Source organism: Lagopus leucura, unplaced genomic scaffold (assembly GCF_019238085.1).
Source record: "Lagopus leucura isolate 7727_CA_CO unplaced genomic scaffold, USGS_WTPT01 Super-Scaffold_100001, whole genome shotgun sequence".
Taxonomy (NCBI): domain Eukaryota; kingdom Metazoa; phylum Chordata; class Aves; order Galliformes; family Phasianidae; genus Lagopus; species Lagopus leucura.
In genome coordinates this window covers 14,144,475-14,163,076 of record NW_024962262.1, presented here as the reverse complement: position 1 = coordinate 14,163,076, position 18,602 = coordinate 14,144,475, and the positions used below count along the sequence as shown (strand labels likewise).

General features: G+C 38.9%; 1 protein-coding gene across 7 annotated transcripts in view; it reads right to left on the bottom strand.

Annotated features, from left to right (window-relative positions):
• ENOX1 (ecto-NOX disulfide-thiol exchanger 1) overlaps window positions 1-18,602 on the bottom strand; it is a 365,715-nt gene that overhangs the window by 53,567 nt on the left and 293,546 nt on the right. For all 7 annotated transcript variants that reach the window (XM_042867022.1, XM_042867020.1, XM_042867019.1 and 4 more), the window contains 2 exons: window positions 12,232-12,338; window positions 8,688-8,805 (listed from right to left, as the gene is read on the bottom strand). In XM_042867022.1, coding sequence (XP_042722956.1) covers window positions 8,688-8,805; window positions 12,232-12,338 — 225 coding nt within the window. The remainder of the gene's footprint in view (window positions 1-8,687; window positions 8,806-12,231; window positions 12,339-18,602) is intronic.

The window sequence follows — 18,602 nt, the reverse complement described above, 5'->3', positions numbered from 1 at the left end:
AACTCAAGCAACACTTACAACCTTCTCTAATTTGCTGGAGTGGAAAAGGTTCCTTAAAACAACAGGGCATGAAGGCCAGCATTATTAAGAAACCCCCAAACCATGAACTTAGTTCAAACAATAATATAAATGATCTTTCATAAGAGATCAGAAATAGAGTTTAGGTTGTGAGCCCCATGAAATCACTCATGAAGAAATCTGTTCTTTGTGTTCTCTTCAGAACCAACAATCTTCACTATTATGAATAGGTCTCATGCTCTCGAAGGCTAAATACATGAGTAAGAGCACAAAAGCTGTATATTGGAGAGGGCACTACAAGGAAGGTCACTTTATAGAACGCATGAAGTGTAATTTGGAGAAGGATGCTAATACCAGCTATATCAGATTGTGAGGAAGCTGAAAACAGCATATGCTCTAATATTGTCTTTTATTGATTTTGCTGCCAACATCCCACTTCAACAATGTTACAGCCACACTTCAAGATTCTTAATAGAAGGGGTTGGAGAAAATCAATATACAGAGCTTGCTTCTGCTCCCATTGAAGTCAATGGGAGTCTCACTATTAACTGCAATGAGCACAGGACAGAGTTCAGCCTGTTTTGGTGCTTTGTGTTTGTTTTTCCCTTCCTTTCTTATTTAACCTCCTACAGGGCAATGCACACTGTTATTCTGTGTTTTAGAAAAGTCCCATTCAAGTAATGCAATTCCCTACCAAACTGCAAGTGTACGCATTCAGAAATGATGCCCTGCTTTATGAAACCTAATGAAAAATTATAGGCTGTATCCTGAAAAGGGAAAGTTATAATAAAAGATATAGGATTTGAAATAAATTCTGATAACAAAATCATTTCTTTCTTAAAAATATTTTCATTCAGATATCAAGCAAATAAATAAACACAGTTCAGCTTTCACTGACTCATGAAATTACTTTCAATGCATGTTGTTTGCTGTATTACAGAGGGGATACACCCAAACTTCTTTGCACTACTATTTTAATGCTATTTACACAAAATGAAATATGCTAAAATTATCTCCAAAAATTATAGACATCATCTTCGTTCCAACAACATGCTGTTAATTTTGTTCTAGCATGAATGCAAAACATATTTTAACATGCTGTCAAAATGAGATACTAAGAATGTCAATAAAATGACACTAAAATAAATGTAAATTTAGATTGCTGTCACAAGTGGCTGCTTGGTTTTGTGAAGATGTTAGGTTGCTATAGCATTTTCCATAGCAACTTTGCATCTTATTACATAAATAATCCCTCAGTGTCCTTAAAGCTTGCTAAAAACAGGATTAAATCTATTCTCATATGAAACGATCCTGCATAAAACCTTATCAGTACAAAATACCCAGAAAACATAAGAAAATGTAATCTAGATAATAGTATTTCTGGCAGTTGAAAAGCATCAAAGCACAACAGACTTGTTTTGTAGTTAACGGGACATCCTCCTAAAACCCTTATCAGGGGAGTGTCTTTCAAGTGTTATTTCCTCCAAAAATGGAATGTTAGGTTGGTAACCCCTTAAAAATGGAATGTTAGGTTGGTAACCCCTTCAATGCTGGGTTCCCAAAGCCAATGGGTTGACCCAGTGCCTGGGAGAGGAAGAGGCTGCCTGCCCTGTTCCCTGGGGCAGACAGGCTTGGCAACTCTCTGCAACTCCCTGAAAGGAGGTTGTGGTGAGGTGAGGTTGGCCTCTTCTCCCATTTAGGGAGGGGGACAAGAGATAATGTCCTCAAGTTGCACCAGGGGAGGTTTGGGTTGGATATTAGGAAAAAGCTATTATCCAAAAGAGTGGCCAGGCACTGGAAGAGGCTGTCCAGGGAAGTAGTGGCATCTCCATCCCTGGAGATATTCAAGAACAGTGTAGATGTGGCATGGAGGGCATGGTTAGTGGGCATGGTGGGGATAGGGAGATGGTTGGACTATATGATCTTAGTGTTTTTTTCCAGCCTTAATGGTTCTGTGTTTCTGTCTCCAGACTTGACTCACAACTTTTCTGCTAAATTCAGCTGCACAAGTAGAATTAACAAATGTAGTTATGCTACAAGTAGCATAACCAAATGGACTTAAAAGTGGAGGCACAAAATTAAGCCCCTAAGTACATGCTTCCTGAATTTCGGACAATTTTTGTAAAAGAGATGGGAAAATCAGAATGCATTTTAAAGTACAATATTGGAGTCTGCCTCATGATGACAGCTTTGAACTGGCATGCTGGGAAAGGCACTAGAGCAGACTATCCTTGCATTAAGGGAGTAATCATTTTGTGCTGCTTTCTAGTGTTCATCTCTGATGGTCCCAGGGAGTAAAGCTGATTGTTTCTGTGGTCTCCAGAGCATTGCCATTCACAGGGAAGTTATGCCAATCACAGAGCCCAAAAAGGGTTATTCAGCTGTTTTCTCTGGCCAGAGAGGGGGATTGCATCAGCATGGTCACAATTTGTTTTTTCAGACCTAAATTATTTTCTTTTTGAGACAACTTATAAAACCTAGTTAGCAGATTTTGCTTACAGGTTTTATTTTCCTCGTGTAAGTCTTTGTATGCTTATTGCCATAGGGCTGATTATGGCATCAGCTGCTAATAGCTTTGAAAGAGTTTTGATTTATCTGAAGAATAAACCAATGCCAGCCCATTAATTTTTAAAGTAAATAAAACTTGCTACTTTACATTGTCTTTATCAATAAATGTTTAAAAGGAAGACAAGGAAATTATGGGCTTGCTAAATATCAGGATTGCTTTCAGAAAATTTGTGTTAAAAAGCTATTAAATGGAGAAGTAATGACAGAAAAAAATGTCAGACTTTTGTTTAGAACAATAACTCCCATGAAAACAGGCAAAAAAAAAAGCTCCCCACCCCTCCAAAACCGCATAAAGGGCTAGATTTACAAGAAAGGAAAGGGTGAACAACCTGATTGTGGAATCAGTAGGAAGACAAAGACCTGACATGAAATTCATCATGACACCAGGTCAGGCAGAGGGAAAGGAAGAGCAAAGCTCAGCTCCACACAGCTGGGGCTCAGTAATTTCTATTCCAAGTTGTAAAAAGATTGTAGTGAGCTTTCCTACTAGCTTAATCCTGCTATAAAGCACAGTTTCCATCACGTGTGCATCTCTGCATTCAAACAAGACTTAAAGAAAGCAAAAGAAGATTAAATTGCAGGGGAAAAAAAAGAAAGAAAAAAAAAAAAAAAAAGGATGAATAAGCACCAAGCAGATCACTTTGGTGTTGTTTCAGGCTTTCCTTGAAAACTTGCCAGGCTTGCAACTTCCAGGATAGACTTCAGGACAATACCATAAAGCCTGTCTTATGCTGCATGCACAAGGTGCAATTGTCACATCTTGACTTTCACAAGGACTTAGGCTCCCTTGCCAGATGGACTGCCCGCCATCCGCACTGTCTCCTATGGCAACTAACTCCACTGATGTTGCAAAGAGCAAGGATCAGCTCAGAGGAGCACTTTAAGATACAGGCTACTGTCCAAGATGTCAAGAGCTGTCGTGTCTAAACTTGGCACCTGCCTAGGTATGTTTCACTATCCTGACGAGGAAGTCTCAGCTGGCCTGAATTGGAAGGCAGTGCTTATCTTGTGTATCCAAATTGGGCATATGCTGATTAATCTACAATTTATTATTTGCATGCGATCACCAGGGGAAGTACATTATTAAGATCATAGAATCATAGACTCATAGAATGGCTAAAGTTGGAGAAGACCTCGAAGATCATTTCATTCCAACTCCCTGCTGTGGGCAGAGTTGCCACCTGCCAGATTAGGCTGCTCAAGGCCCCATCCAACCTGGCCTTGAATGGTTCCAGGGATGGGGCATCCACAGCTTCTCTGGGCAGCTTGTGCCAGAGCCTCACCATCCTCTGAGTAAAAACTTTCTTCCACCATATAACGTAAATCTCTCCTATTTTAGTTTAAAACCATTCCCCCTTGTCCTATCACTATCAAACCATGTAAAGAGCCAGTCCCCCTCCTGCTTATTAGCTGCCTTCAAGTACTGAAATAGAGAAATGAGGCCTCTTCTCCAAGCTGAAGAAGACCAACTCCCTCAGCCTTTCTTCATAGGAGAGGTGCTCCAGCACTCTGACCATCTCTGTGGTCCTCCTGTGGACTTGCCCCAACAGCTTCACATCTTTCTTGAGCTGGGGATGCCAGGCCTGGATGCAAAAAATGGACCTCATGACGGCAGAACAGAGAGGGAGAATCCCCTCCCTTTCCCTGCTGGCCACCCCTCTTTGGATGCAGCCCAGGATACTGCTGGCCTTTTGGGCCACTTCTGGCTCAGAATCATCAGGTAATACAATGGAATGAAATGTTCCAGGGCCCTAAAGGGTGGGCTGTTCCAAATATTTGGCTGGAGACAGCCCTATTCTGAGGTGTTTATCATCCATGCAGACAAGACAGCCAGTGGGGGAATTAAAGGAAGTATCCTTGCCTCCACTTGATACTGAGATACTATGTATACATTGATTTGTCCTGGAGTGAATTCTGTAGCAGAACTGGGACTTGGCCAATGGCTCTGGGATCTCCGTTCCATCTTTCCTGTGTTCCTTTGCAAGCACCACGTGTTCCTTCCTTTCCCCTGGTGCTGGCTGCCATCTCTCACTGCAGCTGGAGTTGTTTGAATTAATAGTGCATCACAGAGAACTGCAAAAGCAAGAGATTAACCCATCTCCCCTTAAAAATAAAATTACAGGTGACTTCTAGGTATAAACCAAACTTCAGCTCTTTCCTACAACATGCAGCTTCACTTCACTAATTCTTAAAATTACTTTGGAAGCTTTTACATGTGGATCCTTACTCCCAGTGCCAGCAGGTGGGAGATGAAGCATCCATAAATCCTGATCGTTCTAAAGATTTTCCTACATCCTCTAGACTTCAGCACAGAATCTCATTTTTTCCACAGATATAACGCTTCAGTAGCTGCACCTTGACTTTCAAATGTATTAACTGAGTTGCCAATCATCATTTCTTTTTTTCTTAGCAATCTCCCAACTTTAGCAATCCTCTTGTCCCTTTAAACTGTAGAATCCACAACGCAGAAAAATCACTGTTCAAGGACTGAATTTTGAAAAAAAACAACCCGCATTGTTCTGAAGGAATAGCTGTGCTCACAGAACAGATTCACTTACTTTCAGGTCAGCCTTTTGCCATCTTTTCTCATAAAGGAAATAATCTTTGGTCAGTAAATCAAGAGGGAGGGATTCCTGTGATTAGGCATGTATGCTGGCTCAGCTAACTTATTGTTTTCCCTATTCTCTGGAGTGTTTAGGGGGGTCTGGCATCTGTTTGAGATGCTATCCAACCGAACAAGCAGGTAGTGATGCCTTCACTTTGACTGAAGATTTAACTTGTACATGCTAGAGTAGAGTATCAACTAGCCCATAGGAGAACGACCTGTAAAACACCAGGAAGAGCAGAAGATTTTTGTGCAGGAGGCAGCTCTGTCCTGTATACTGGAGGATGGAAGACAGGTCCAGGAGACCAAAGGTCCCAGTTCTTATTCCAGCTGTGCTGCTGAGCCAAAGATATCAGCAAATCAGGTTCACAAGTAGGAGAAGAGCAACTGGCAAATGAAAGTAGAGTCATAGAAACAGAATCCTTTGAGTTGGAAGGGACCTCCAGGGGTCATCTAGTCCTACTCCCCTGCAATGAACAGGGACATCTACGGCTACATTAGGTTGCTGAGAGCCCCATCCAGCCTGGTCTTGAGTGTCTTTAATGGCAGGACATCCACCACATCTCTGGACAGCCTGTTCCAGTAGAGGATTCAAGTCTAGAATGGAGTGATGAACCTTGCAACAAGTCCCTCTTCATCTATTCCCTATTGCCTCAAGCAAGTAGCAAGCCTGAATTTTCCCAAACAAACAATATGCAGATTTCTAACAGACAACATAAATTGCTCTACTGCAAGACTTAATACCTTCCACAATTTGAAAAAAAGGACACAAACCACTTTTACTAACAGCTTTTTCATCATTTGTCTCAAATACCTGGAATTTGCACTGAGGAGATGTGAAACGCTCAGCACCACAGTACGTAAAAATGCCTGTAGATGTGGTGTTATTTCTGAATGAAAAAGGCTTGAGTAACAGAAAAAATTACATTGGAGGACTGCTGAAACTGTAGACTTCAGTAAGACAGAATGAGGTTCTAGGAACCAATCTGATTTGTTGAATTAATTTGAAATTATACCTTCACAGACACGTGATTTAACTAGGTGAATTAATGAAAAAAAAGATCTGACACCATTGTGGGAGTCAGGGGGAATGTCTGTCACCTGTTGTGGATTTCGGAATGGTAACCTCCCAGAGATGTTCTTTCTACTTTCAAGTAGATGGTGAAATGCATTGGCCAGGCTGAAAAATAAACTCCACAGGAAAATCCTTTGGATGGCAGAACAGGCAGTCCAAAAGTCTGGAATTATCCAAATCAATTAATCATGTCTGGTTGCTTTAGATATTTTTGGATTTAGAATTTTAAGCATTTATGTTACATTCTGTCCTTGAATTGAAGAGAGACAATATACTCCTTGTGTTACTCAAGTTCTGCCCTCCCCATGGTTAACTGTTTAGGCAAACGTTATAAGAGAAGGGGTTAAAAATAAGGAAAGTGACAGGTTTTCTCATCGTGCAGGATTGTTTCTTTGTCATGAAAGACTCCTAATAAAAGACATTCTTTGTAAAACAGAGGTGACTATGAATAGAAATAGCCACTCCAGTGATAAAAAGGAGTGATTCTGGAAGAAAAGAAAGCTAACACCAATAATAATTTAAAAAATACTGTACATAAAAATGAAAAATAAATGCCCTTCTCTCACTTTCTTTTCATTTGTCCATATTTTATATACAAAAGCTTCAAGTTCCTCATATTGTCAGTGGCAAATGAATCAAACCTACATGCTTGACTTGAGAGTGGAATGTTAGAAGAAAGCTATAAAACATAATTTTAGAACTGGAGTACTGTATGTATACAGCAGGCTGGATCATCTCCACTAAGATCAAGAGGATGATTAATGGTAGAATGGACAATGATGGACAAGTACTCAAGTGGATTCACTGCCAAATTTTGATTTAGTTTGCATCACTCATCACTGAGTGGTGTCAAGTGCCACGTTATAACAATACAAATAAATGGAAGTAGTTTGGTACACAGTAGAAATCTCAGATATCAAGACGTTTGACAGAAATGTCCCTTTTTAAGAAGAAAAACAAACATGCTTTCTCATTTGTGATGTCATTAATCAGAGGCAAAAAGAATGACCTGCATACTCAGCCCTAGGCATGCATATGTTAAACCAAGCTGAACTGATAAGTATGACAATTCAAAACATCATTACTCCTTTTCGGGAGCACAAGCTGTTTGTATTCCTGACTCTATCTTTCTGTTGTTAATTCTAGTGACTTCTCTCCACAAGATTGGACATAGTCAAGGTAAAATGATAAGACATTCAAAACAATCTCTGATTGCTAGCAGTGCCCTGCCTGCAGATATCCACTGTCACAGCTTCACACTAATGGTCTCTAGAAATTCCAAATCCACATAGTAAAACAAGCAAAAACGAAGGCTGCCTATTAGAGGTTTTATTGATGCATTTTTTCTTTCAGAAAAAAACATTAGTTCTCCCTTCAAGAGAAATACTTCAGTAAAACCTTCATTCGCTAGAATGATGGTTCTTTCTTTAGTCTTTAATTCTGGAGTCATTTGAACTCACCACACAGTATTTTGAGGAGTCAGTTTGTCTATGAACACTTCAACTCATTGAAAGGATGATATTCTTTCCTTTCTGAATATGGTGCCTACATATAGTAGTATAGACCTTCTACACATAGAAGTATAGACCAAACTTGTCCTCTTCAGACTCAAGGTTTCTTTCTTTACTACTTTCTTCGTCTTCACTTTCTGTAAAACTCACTGCTAGCTAGCAGTTCACAGTTTTGCTTTGGCTTCAGCTTCTGTAAATTTTCTTTCTGAAGATAAGTTTCCTGCTAGCTACTCCCAACTTCATCAGCCAATGTTAAGAAAACAAGCAAAGGTTCCATCCAGATCATGTTACCAGTAATTTAGTGAGCCAACTCTGAGTGTACACACTGGATATCTTGGGTATACTCGTAAGAGGCTGAGAAAGTTGCTCTGCTTTCCAAATATTACAAGCACCATGGTTCTTTCTTTTATGATAGCCATCTAATATCAGATTAATGCAGTACACAATAATGTATTGCAAAATATGTACTATTTAAATTCAATTCCACAAAACACAGTTAAAATTGTATAGTGTATTTGTTAGAGAGGCTGTGTACTTACTGCTAGGAATGGTAAGGCTTAGAGAATACTGACTGTAATAGAACTTCAGTGGTCCCATAGTAAGTTAGTTTTGACAACCATGGAATAAAACTGTATTATGCAGGATTGCAAACAGTGTGCTAAAGACACATGATACTTTCAGCCATGGGCAGAATTAGAGAGTTTTCATCACTGTATATCATAGCAGGCAAGAGAAACCTCATAGAGACAGCTTGTACCATTCAGATAACTAGTTTATGAGGATTTTAAAATAAGATAATGTTTTATACAATCAGCTATTAATTTGTCACTTCTCATATGTAAGTTTTTGTTTGCTTTTAAAACAATAGCTGTATGTACTTGGAGACGTTATAGTGGGATTTAGGCTTTACCTGAATCATCTACTCTCAGCTTTTTACTGGGATTGTCACCACTGTCATCATCAGACATTTCCATCTCCTCTTCCCGGCGGATTCCCATGAGCTGTTCGCTGTGAGCATTTCGGAGCTCCTAAAATCCAAAATGATCTTTTGTCAGTATTAACTTCCATAAAGTCACCACTTTATCAGTAGTATCTGCTTTTAAAACTGCTCTGATTTTTAATTATACATACTTTGTTATTGTAATGTTACCTAGTTGCCTATGAATATTTATAAGAACAGTATCATGAAGAATTCTTCACAAGGAAGAATAGAACTTATAAAAGGTAACACTTGGGCAAAACGAGAGAGAAAATGAGTCTTCATGTCAGGTGCTCTTTATTTAGTTCAACAAAACACAGAGGAATGTTTTAGCAGCAGAGATAGTGCTTAAAACTGGAATGAATTAGTCTGATTGATAGAGAAATTGTCAGCCTTCTTAAGGTATAAAGAATTCTAATTCTTGCTTTTCACTGTCACTTGGGGAAGGATTCTTCTGGTCAAATGTAGGTTTCTCCACTAAAACTTGTTCCTACATACATCCTTCACAGAAATGTAAAAAGCCCAAGCACTTTGGGCAATTCACATCCATCACGTAACTATCAAAAATCAGATTAACTGCACTCTAAAACTGCCTAGTTCTCCCCACTGGCCGTATGGGCAACTGGGAGCAGCCAGTGGTGATGGAGCATCCTATATTTTAGGTTTTTAATGCTGACCAAAGCAGTCTCTCCTTCATCCCCCAATGCCCAGATTGCCTTGGGTTTGAAAGACCCAGCCTGACAGCACTGTCCTGAAAGTTTCTGCATCATGATGGGAGACAACTACTTGGTATGTAGATGACTGCCACAAGGGCAGGCAGCAGGAAGCCAGTGCGTGTCTCCTTGGGGAAAGGATCATCAGACGGTGAGGGCTTTGTGGGAGTCTAGACAGTCTTTGTTCCCAGCAGAAAGGCTGGCATTGGTGCATTGGCTGGCTTTTTAAAGGCAGCACTGAGAAGATTGAGAGAACTCTATTTTGTCCTAATAATCCTGTCAGGTGTAACACGGGGATGATGCACCGTGATTAGTGTAGGCCTTTTCAGCCTGCAGACAGCTAATTTTTCTGCCAACAAAGAGCCTAATTCCCAAAGAGGTGGTTTGAAATCTTCGAAACAAGGAAGAGGCACAAAAAAGAAGGAAATGGAATTGAAGAGCCCAACCACAGCTCCTTGCAATTAACAATAAGCCATCAGTGAGGGACTGTGTGAAAAAGAAAAGGCGTTTCCCTTGAGCTGTGCCCACGGTTCATCAGGAGACCTCAAATACTCTGATAAATGTATACATGCCCGTTAATCGCAGCAAAGGCAGTGAGACTAATTAGTGGGCGTTCTACATCAAAGTGATTTCAGATTTAAAAAAAAAAAACTCAACAGACTGGTCAATCAGTATCTCACCTGATAGATGACATGTCTGGAAGAAATTAGCAAGATTATTTTTTCATTAGAAAATGCCACCTGCACTTTTTTTTTTTTTGGGTGGGGGAATACTGGCTACATACATGAGAAGACAAAAGGTTCCCTCCCGTTTGTTCCCTCCTGAAGAGGAAACAACTGGCCTTGGTGCTTCAATTTCTACACTATTTGTAAAGCCAATAATTTTCCATGGAGAATACTAAAGTGCATAACTGTTTGCTTTGTGCTTGGCTTTCTAGTAAAGCTTTCCCAAAGTCTGAAAAAAAGGGAAGGTGATCAGGTAATTAGCAAATCAGCAGATAATCAAAGCTAAATCAAAGCTGTAATTTGGTACATTTCCATCATATTTCACATCTGAAAAAAAAGGCATTTCTAAAACATATTGATTTACTGAGAGACTTCGTATGTTTTTGAATTGCTTTTATTATCCTATTCTCCTTTTTAGAAAAACAAAAGGCAATAATACTTGAAAAAGCAAGTAGTAAGACAGCATTTCTAGAAAGATCAACTCTTAAACATTTTCTTCCATTAAACATTTGTTTGTTTGTCAATTTGCTTTATTTTGTAGTCAGCAAATCAATGATACACCATATCCCTTTATAGAAAGTAAGTTTAAGAAGGGATAGTCTTAACATAATTGAAATAAACTGCTAACAAATCATAATTTTCATACCTTTCAGAAAGATAAGACAAATATCAGCTCCCAACTTCCCAGCTTCCAATTAAACCAAGACTTTACCCACTACTTTTATGAAATATTGTGAACAAAATGCAAAATACAGTTTGTACCAATAAATTATGCTAACATTTTATTTTAAGTGTCCCATTATTGTGAAGTCATTTGGTATTCACCATAATAGCGCCGATAATAAAGAATTCATTTGGTATTCATGTGGATGTTACATTTAGTGCCATTGGTATTCAACTGTAATTTAGCATTAGTTAATGGGCACTTAAAATGTTATCCAAATGATTTATATCACAGCACTTAGTGTTTCTCAAACTAAGTGTACAACACTCATTTTCCAAGTGTACTACAAAATAATTAAATAAGTGCGCCTTACCTTCTAAAGTTTTTATTTTGAGACAGAGAAAAATCATTTAGAGGACTGTGATACTAATAATCGACATACTGTATTATGTGAAGGTAAGCCAACTGCGTGTGAATTGCTCATATTTAAAAAAATAAATAAAAAAAATAAAAAAAAGAAGAAAGAAAGAAAGAAAACAAAGACAGCGGTACTTACTTTTTAAAATACAGGTTCATAGCGTATATACTGAATTAAAAAACAAAGCTGGATGACCAAAACATAGGATGAGGTCTGTTGCTTCCCTTGCAGCCACTTGTAGCAACGAGAGTTTGAGTCCCAATTCCTCTGTTCATGCTTATGACAGTCACACATGCATGTTCCCACATTGCTAACTCTGTGTGGCATCATGATTGCATTTACACTCTTTTCTTTGCAAGCAATATATTTAGAATCAATACAAATGATTTATCTATTTTAGTAAAGAAAAATATAAAACAAATGGGAAGGAGTATGTCGTAATTCTGGACTGAATATTATCAAGATTTTATTTAAGAAATTCTCTTACATTATTTTCTGGCAAAGTTATCTTAGGATGACCATGTGATGGTACAACCAGAAAAAAATCTGTGCTACAGAATCCTCTTTTAGAAACCAGATCACGATGACTCCTAAAAAGATGTTTTTCTTTAATAATTCTTAATTCTCTTCTTAGTTGAAAATAGCGTTACTAATTTCACTACTTCAGTTCATTATTTTAGATAGTAAACATATTCCTCCAATGATCTCCCAAATCTTGCATGAAAAATAAAAACACACTGCTCTCTGTCTTAGCATTATTTAATGACTGTTATCCTTATGAGAGCAATGGGAACAATTCATACTGTAGATGAGATTGTAAAACGGCCAGTTGATTAACAGCTAAAATGGCAGCTGTAAATATTGCTGAATACACTATGTCCAGCTACAATCACACTCGTTCTGTGTCAATCCAGCTGTGAGATGATGGATAGAAAGTAATAATAAAATCACCAACCTCAGAATGCTTTCGCCAAATGTCTATGTTCTTTCGCTGGGCTTTCGAGAAATGGTCCCAAGCTTTTTGTCTGGTAGAAGCGTTGAAAACGGCGACAATCTGCTCAACTTTGGTGAACAAGGAAGTCAAACAAGACAAGCAATTTATGTTGTGATCACTATAGAGAAGCAAAGCAAAGACACTAGGAGTCTATGGATGATGTCATTACTGAAACAACATCATCAATATCCATCCAATGATGTGTCTTTTGTACTTACATTTTATCAATGTTGGAGATGTCTCCCTTCAAGTCTGTCTCCACAACTTTAGTCTACACAACTTATAACCACGTACCAAAGAACATGCATGCAGCTGCTTCCCAGTGATGTCTGCAATTATTTTCTGTGCAGTCATGTGCCTTTATGTGTGCGGCTATAGGCATGTGACTACAGGCATGAAACTCAGGGCTTAAACCTGACATGTAATCCCCAGCTGCCTGTAGATGAGTAGGATGTGCAAATGAAAGCATGAAAAACAAGCAGGATCTGCTCTTAAGTGTGGGACAGTGGGAATCTGCCAGCAGGTAGGAAGGGCTAAATCATATTTAAATGCTACATGTGTAACAGCTGCTGCTACTTCTCTTTTATTAAATATATAGAATCTCACCTGTGCTAGCTCATTTCCTCTCACGTCCATGGTGTCCTCTTTTTATATATATGAATCATTACAATTTTCTGCTTTCAAGGAAGATATGTGAAATGGGCTTCCCTCATTCAACTCTAATGAATTCATTCTGAAGCCAGACATCATTTTATAGGGCAGTTGTCAATGATGATGAAGATACTTAAGTTTTTAACTGCTTCTTCATCCAAAACAAGAACCTCTTCCCCCAGCTCTTGTATTTCTGTTCACATCAGTTACAAGCAATGTTGTCCTTCCAAAACAGTGACCTTCCTCAAAATGATTTGGCTGAGATGTAAGTTGCCTTGATCTTGGCACAGTTAACTACAAGACCTCTGGATTCTTGGGCTGAAATATTTTTCACTCTTGTAATGCTTTGCTTGCAATGCCTCCTTCTCCCCTCCTTCATTGAAGGAGAAAGTAGCAGAGTGCTGTAATGACTTCTGATCTGGTCTCTCACCGAGTTGACTGCTGTCTTCTCTCCTTCACTCCTCAAATCACAGATGTGAAAGATCCTGCTATACATAACAATCTATTATTCCTAAAATGGTGAGCTTACTTTGTAAGTCAGTGATAGATCTTTCACTTCTACTTCTGGAAATTAATCACATTCATTTATTTTATTCTTTTTTACCTCTATGCAGGTTGCTTCCAGATTCAGGAGGTGGTAGCAAAGTGAAGGCTGGTATCTTTTCTCACTTACTGAGTGATAGGATACAAGGAAATTGCCTTAAATTGCACCAGGAGATTTTTAGACTGGTTATTAGGAAGAACTTTATGGTTAGGGTGGTTAGGCATTTGAACAGGTTTCCCAGGGAAGAGGTAGAGTCCTCAGCCCTGGTGGTATTTAAGAAATGTGTGGATGTGGTACTAAAGGAAATGTTTTAGTGGTGGCCTTGGTATTGTTAGATGACAGTCAGATGTGATAATTGTAAGGGTTTTTTCCTGTGCTGCTGCTGTGATGATCTGATCCATTTGTGATCCCTATGAGTTTCAGTTGGAGATATGATAATTTCAGCATATTAGAATTTGCTTGGAGTGGAGGTGGATACATCAACAAAGTAAGGCAGTGTACATTTTTCAATTAATTTCAAAAGAATGAAAATGCTGAAGCACTTTATTATTACATGTGTAGAAACTGAGGTCTGAATTTAATTACTATCACCGTGTTGATGACCCAGGTGCTCAGAAAATCTTGCTTAATTAAAAATCTGTTTTTAGTTTGCAAGTGGAAATTCAAGTAGAAAAGATTGACAAAGATATATGGAAGATCTGGTTTCCCATTTTACACTAATGGATATTAACATGATCATATGAAGTTTGAAAAACATTTGAACTTTGAAGTGTTTAATTTGCATTCTGTGAACAGGTGCTAAAATTTAACAAAAGTCATTATATGATCGTTTTAGAAACTATCCTCAATGGAACACCAGACAGGAGGTGTCAAAGAGTTTTTTGAGCATAGCTACAACAGAAGAAATGGAGAGCACAAAAAGGATCTCCTTCACTTACTTAACTCTCAAATATTTGAAAGAAAGAAAAAGGTTGGATACTATGAGTACTAGATGTTAAAAACCAAGGAATATAGAGAAATATCACCCAGTGGGCTACAAATGATGATAAGGGAAGCAGAAGGGAGAATAATGAATGCCCTTCATAACTCATGTGATGATTAACAACATCTACGATTTAGAAATTTCTTTGTACGTGCTGTTAGGTAAAGTTACCCTTCTGTTCTTCTCATACTCCAGTGCTTACTGTGCTCAATTCGCTTCACTTTTGAAAGGATGGGTGTGAAAGTAAAGTCAGATTCTGAGATCAGCCAAGAATCCTGAGGGTCATGGAAGTACTGACTCTGAGACTTAGAGAAAATGATGTTTGGGCCTTATGGAAATAAATAATCATATACGTCAAACACCAGTGTCTCACTTTTATGTATTCCAAGAAATTATCAGCATATATACAGCAATTATACACAGCATGTTAGGCTATGTAGTATTACAAACAATGGTTAGGTAACACCAAAAATAAAAGGTCTCCAAGAATTACATCAGAGCTAAAGGGCAGCCAAGACCATGGTTAGGACGTAGTTCAACAGTACAGGAAAGTGTCTTCATGTCTTCCTATATTACACCAAAATCCTGAATTGCTGTTTCATGAGATACCAGTCTAGTATACACCCTTCTGCCCTGACCATTCTGCCTAGGCTGGAGGGCTGGGCTCGGGTGAACCTGATGAGGTTCAACACGGCAAAGTGCAAGGTTTTGCATTTGGGCCGGAAGAACCCCAGGCACCTGTACAGGCTGGGAGGAGCGGTCCTTGAGAGCAGCTCGGCAGAGAAGGACCTGGGGGTCCTGATGGACGAGAGACTGAATATGAGCCAGCAGTGCGCTCTGGCAGCTCGAAAGGCAAATGGGATCCTGGGCTCCATCAGGAGAGGGGTGGCCAGCAGGGACAGGGAGGTGATTGTCTCTCTCTACTCGGCTCTTGTGAGGCCCCATCTGGAGTACTGTGTCCAGGTGTGGAGCCCTCAGTACAAGAAAGACATTGAGATTTTGGCAAGGGTCCAGAGGAGGGCGACTAAGATGATCAGGGGGCTGGAGCACCTCCCCTATGAGGACAGGCTGAGGGAGTTGGGCTTGTTCAGCCTGGAGAAGAGAAGGCTGCGGGGTGACCTCATTGCAGCCTATCAATACCTGAAGGGAACCTACACCCAGGAGGGGAGTAAACTCTTCAAAAGGGCTGATAACAGCAGAACTAGGGGAAATGGTTTTAAGTTGAAGGAGGGAAGATTTAGGTTGGATGTTAGGGGGAAGTTCTTTACTAGGAGAGTGGTTAGGCCCTGGAACGGGCTGCCCAGGGAGGTTGTGGATGCCCCGTCCTTGGACGTGTTTAAGGCCAGGTTGGACGGGCTCCTGGGCAACCTGATCTGAATGTGTATGTTTAGTGGCCCTGCTAGGCAGGGGGGTTGGAACTACATGATCCTTGGGGTCCCTTCCAACCCGGGTGATTCTGTGATTCTGTGATTCTGTGATTCTGTGATCACATTTATTTGTAGGTTAATTGATGCTGCATCAAGATTCATTTACTCTCTCGTAGACAACCTGTAAGCTTAAAACAGGAATAAGTCTTGCACTCTGGTAACTTATAGACATGATGTACCCACCCCTAATTGAGATCAATTTTGATGAATAATTAGTTTAGTAGCACACACTTATGAGGGGAAACCAGGAGTCAGTTGAGAAGCTCTCCAGACAACATATTCCTCCTTCCATAAGATTTGGCCAAAGAGAAGTCCCACAATTTGGGCTGCTATCTGGGGAATCTGAGTGAAGCAGTTCTTCCCAGCCTAGCTGCTGGCCATGATTTTCAGATCATCTCTTGACCTCCGGAAGGAAATTTTCAAAATGAAGTAACAGGTCATGCCTATATCTCTATGGCACCTTGAGCTCTAGGATGCACATTACTATCAACTGTGACTAGTAAGTAGAATTATTAATTAGCATGAAATATTCATTGTCAAACATCTGTTGTTAAGTTCCATGCTGTATCAAATTTTCATTGACCATATGCAAAGCTATTTCCTTACTAAATTGGGTTTTTTAAAAAAACACTTTGTTCTGGAAGGGTTCAAGCTATGTCATTGTTTTTTCTATTAATATAACCTAGAATGTGTAGGTAATTGCATCTTTCCTAATGAATTATTCTGTGCCTGGTAATAATTTATGTGGCATGTTTCAGACAAAAGATTTTAGGTAATTTTCTGATTTATAAACAGTTGATAAGACTCAAACATCTAAGATTAAAGTGATGTGGAACTGTCACTGTCTAATGACAGCAGCGTAACTACAATACATTTTATTAGAGGTGCAGGCTTTAGTAAACATAGTACATGAAAGTTTAGATCTCTATTTTTGTTACCATAAAAGATGTCACAGGAACAGGGTATTTTATCAAGTGTAAATGTAAAAACAACCTGAAAAAACTAGGAACAACAACTAGAATACCTTAAATTATGCCAGTAGGAGTTGCAAAAAAGATAGGATTGCTGTCTCTTCATGGCAAGAGAAAATTTGATAGTTTGTGCTTGAAAATGACACTATCAGAGGAAAATAGAAAGAAATGAGAACCAACGTACTGCCTTATCTGTAGATCAAGAGGTAGAGAGAAAACTTTTACCCATTCTTACATTTATCAAACAGACTATTTTAAATATGATTGAGTGAAGGCTGAAATTCTTCCTTGTGTTCAGGAGACAAGAGGGATCCAATTTTTCCCTTGCTGATCATGTTATCAGCTGCCACGTATGCGTATTATTTTTAATTTATTGTATTCAATAATAAAGAACATCAACAACTGAATGTTTTATGACATCCCACAATAAAAAAGTGACAAAATAGAAACTGAAACATGATGTGTTAAAATAAAAACAAGAGATCTTCACTGGAAGATAAAATAATCAGATTTAGTTCAGAATTTCACTTCAAATTCCACCAATTAGGAATACAGGATGAAAATGACCTTGCACTAAACTGCTGTAAGTGCAAGAATAGAACATATAGCAATTCAGCTCAGAAAAATTCTGTAAGAGCATGACAGCTGACACACAGAATGAAAGAAAAATTCCACCCATAAGATTACAGTGTAAAGGAAACTGTAGTAGTTTCCTTTACACTGTTATACAGATTTGCAGCATAAGGAGAATATAGAGATGGCGTGGTTTGGGTCAGAAGCCTTGTTGCTGAATTCTGAGTAAGTTGGAGCCTGCCAATCAACTTGGCTACAAGCCCAGTAAACCAAAGAATTGCAGTAGTCAAGGCTAGATGCTGTAAGTGAATGAATTAGAGTCTCCAGGTCAGTTTTGGATAGAAAAAAGCTTATTTCTGGCAACAGTCCTGAAAGGCATTTGGTGAATACTGAACAGACCTTAATACTAAGTCCAAAGATACAGTGCATGTAGGAAAACAATATGTGACATCAACAGAGAAACTGTAATTAGATTGAACTACAATGGAAAAAAAACGTTTTTTTTTTAATTCATCTGAACCAAATCCTCGGCCTCTTGGTTGTGATACTGTTTACTTTTGAAAAATAACTTATTTTTCACATATCTAAACCGAAAACCTGCAGGCCCTCCCTGCTACCCAATTCACATACAAAAAAAAAGTGAGAAACTGATGTGACTGCCTCAGACTAGCAAGGGAAGGAATAATCAAAGTTGGAAATATCACCCTGGAGAAGACTGTGGTGCAAGGAACGGGGTGTAGTATTAAATATATCAATGGTCATCAGCTCCACGTATATGCAAATGCCATTACTGATTTTTATAACGAACACATAGACTTTGACAGCTATGCAGAAAGACTCATCTACTACAATTAAATGAAAACCTTCTTAGGTTTTGTGTTTTTGTTTTTTTTTTTAAACAAAACAAATAAAAAATCAAGCAAAAAAGCTTCATGGACATCAAAAAGAAGGTGAACTGTGACTGCAATACATTAAAAAAGTCAGCCTATTGTTTGGTTTTCTTGCTGTCTGGGTGGCTGGAGGTTCCTTAAGATATAACCTATTTCCATTCTTTCATCTAACTCAGACTGAGACCTGCAATATGCTGTTGGGGATTATTAAGAGATTGAGTAGGCAGCAGTGGTCTATACCAGACTGATGCAGAAATCACAGAATCACAGAATAATAGGGCTTGGTAAGGATCT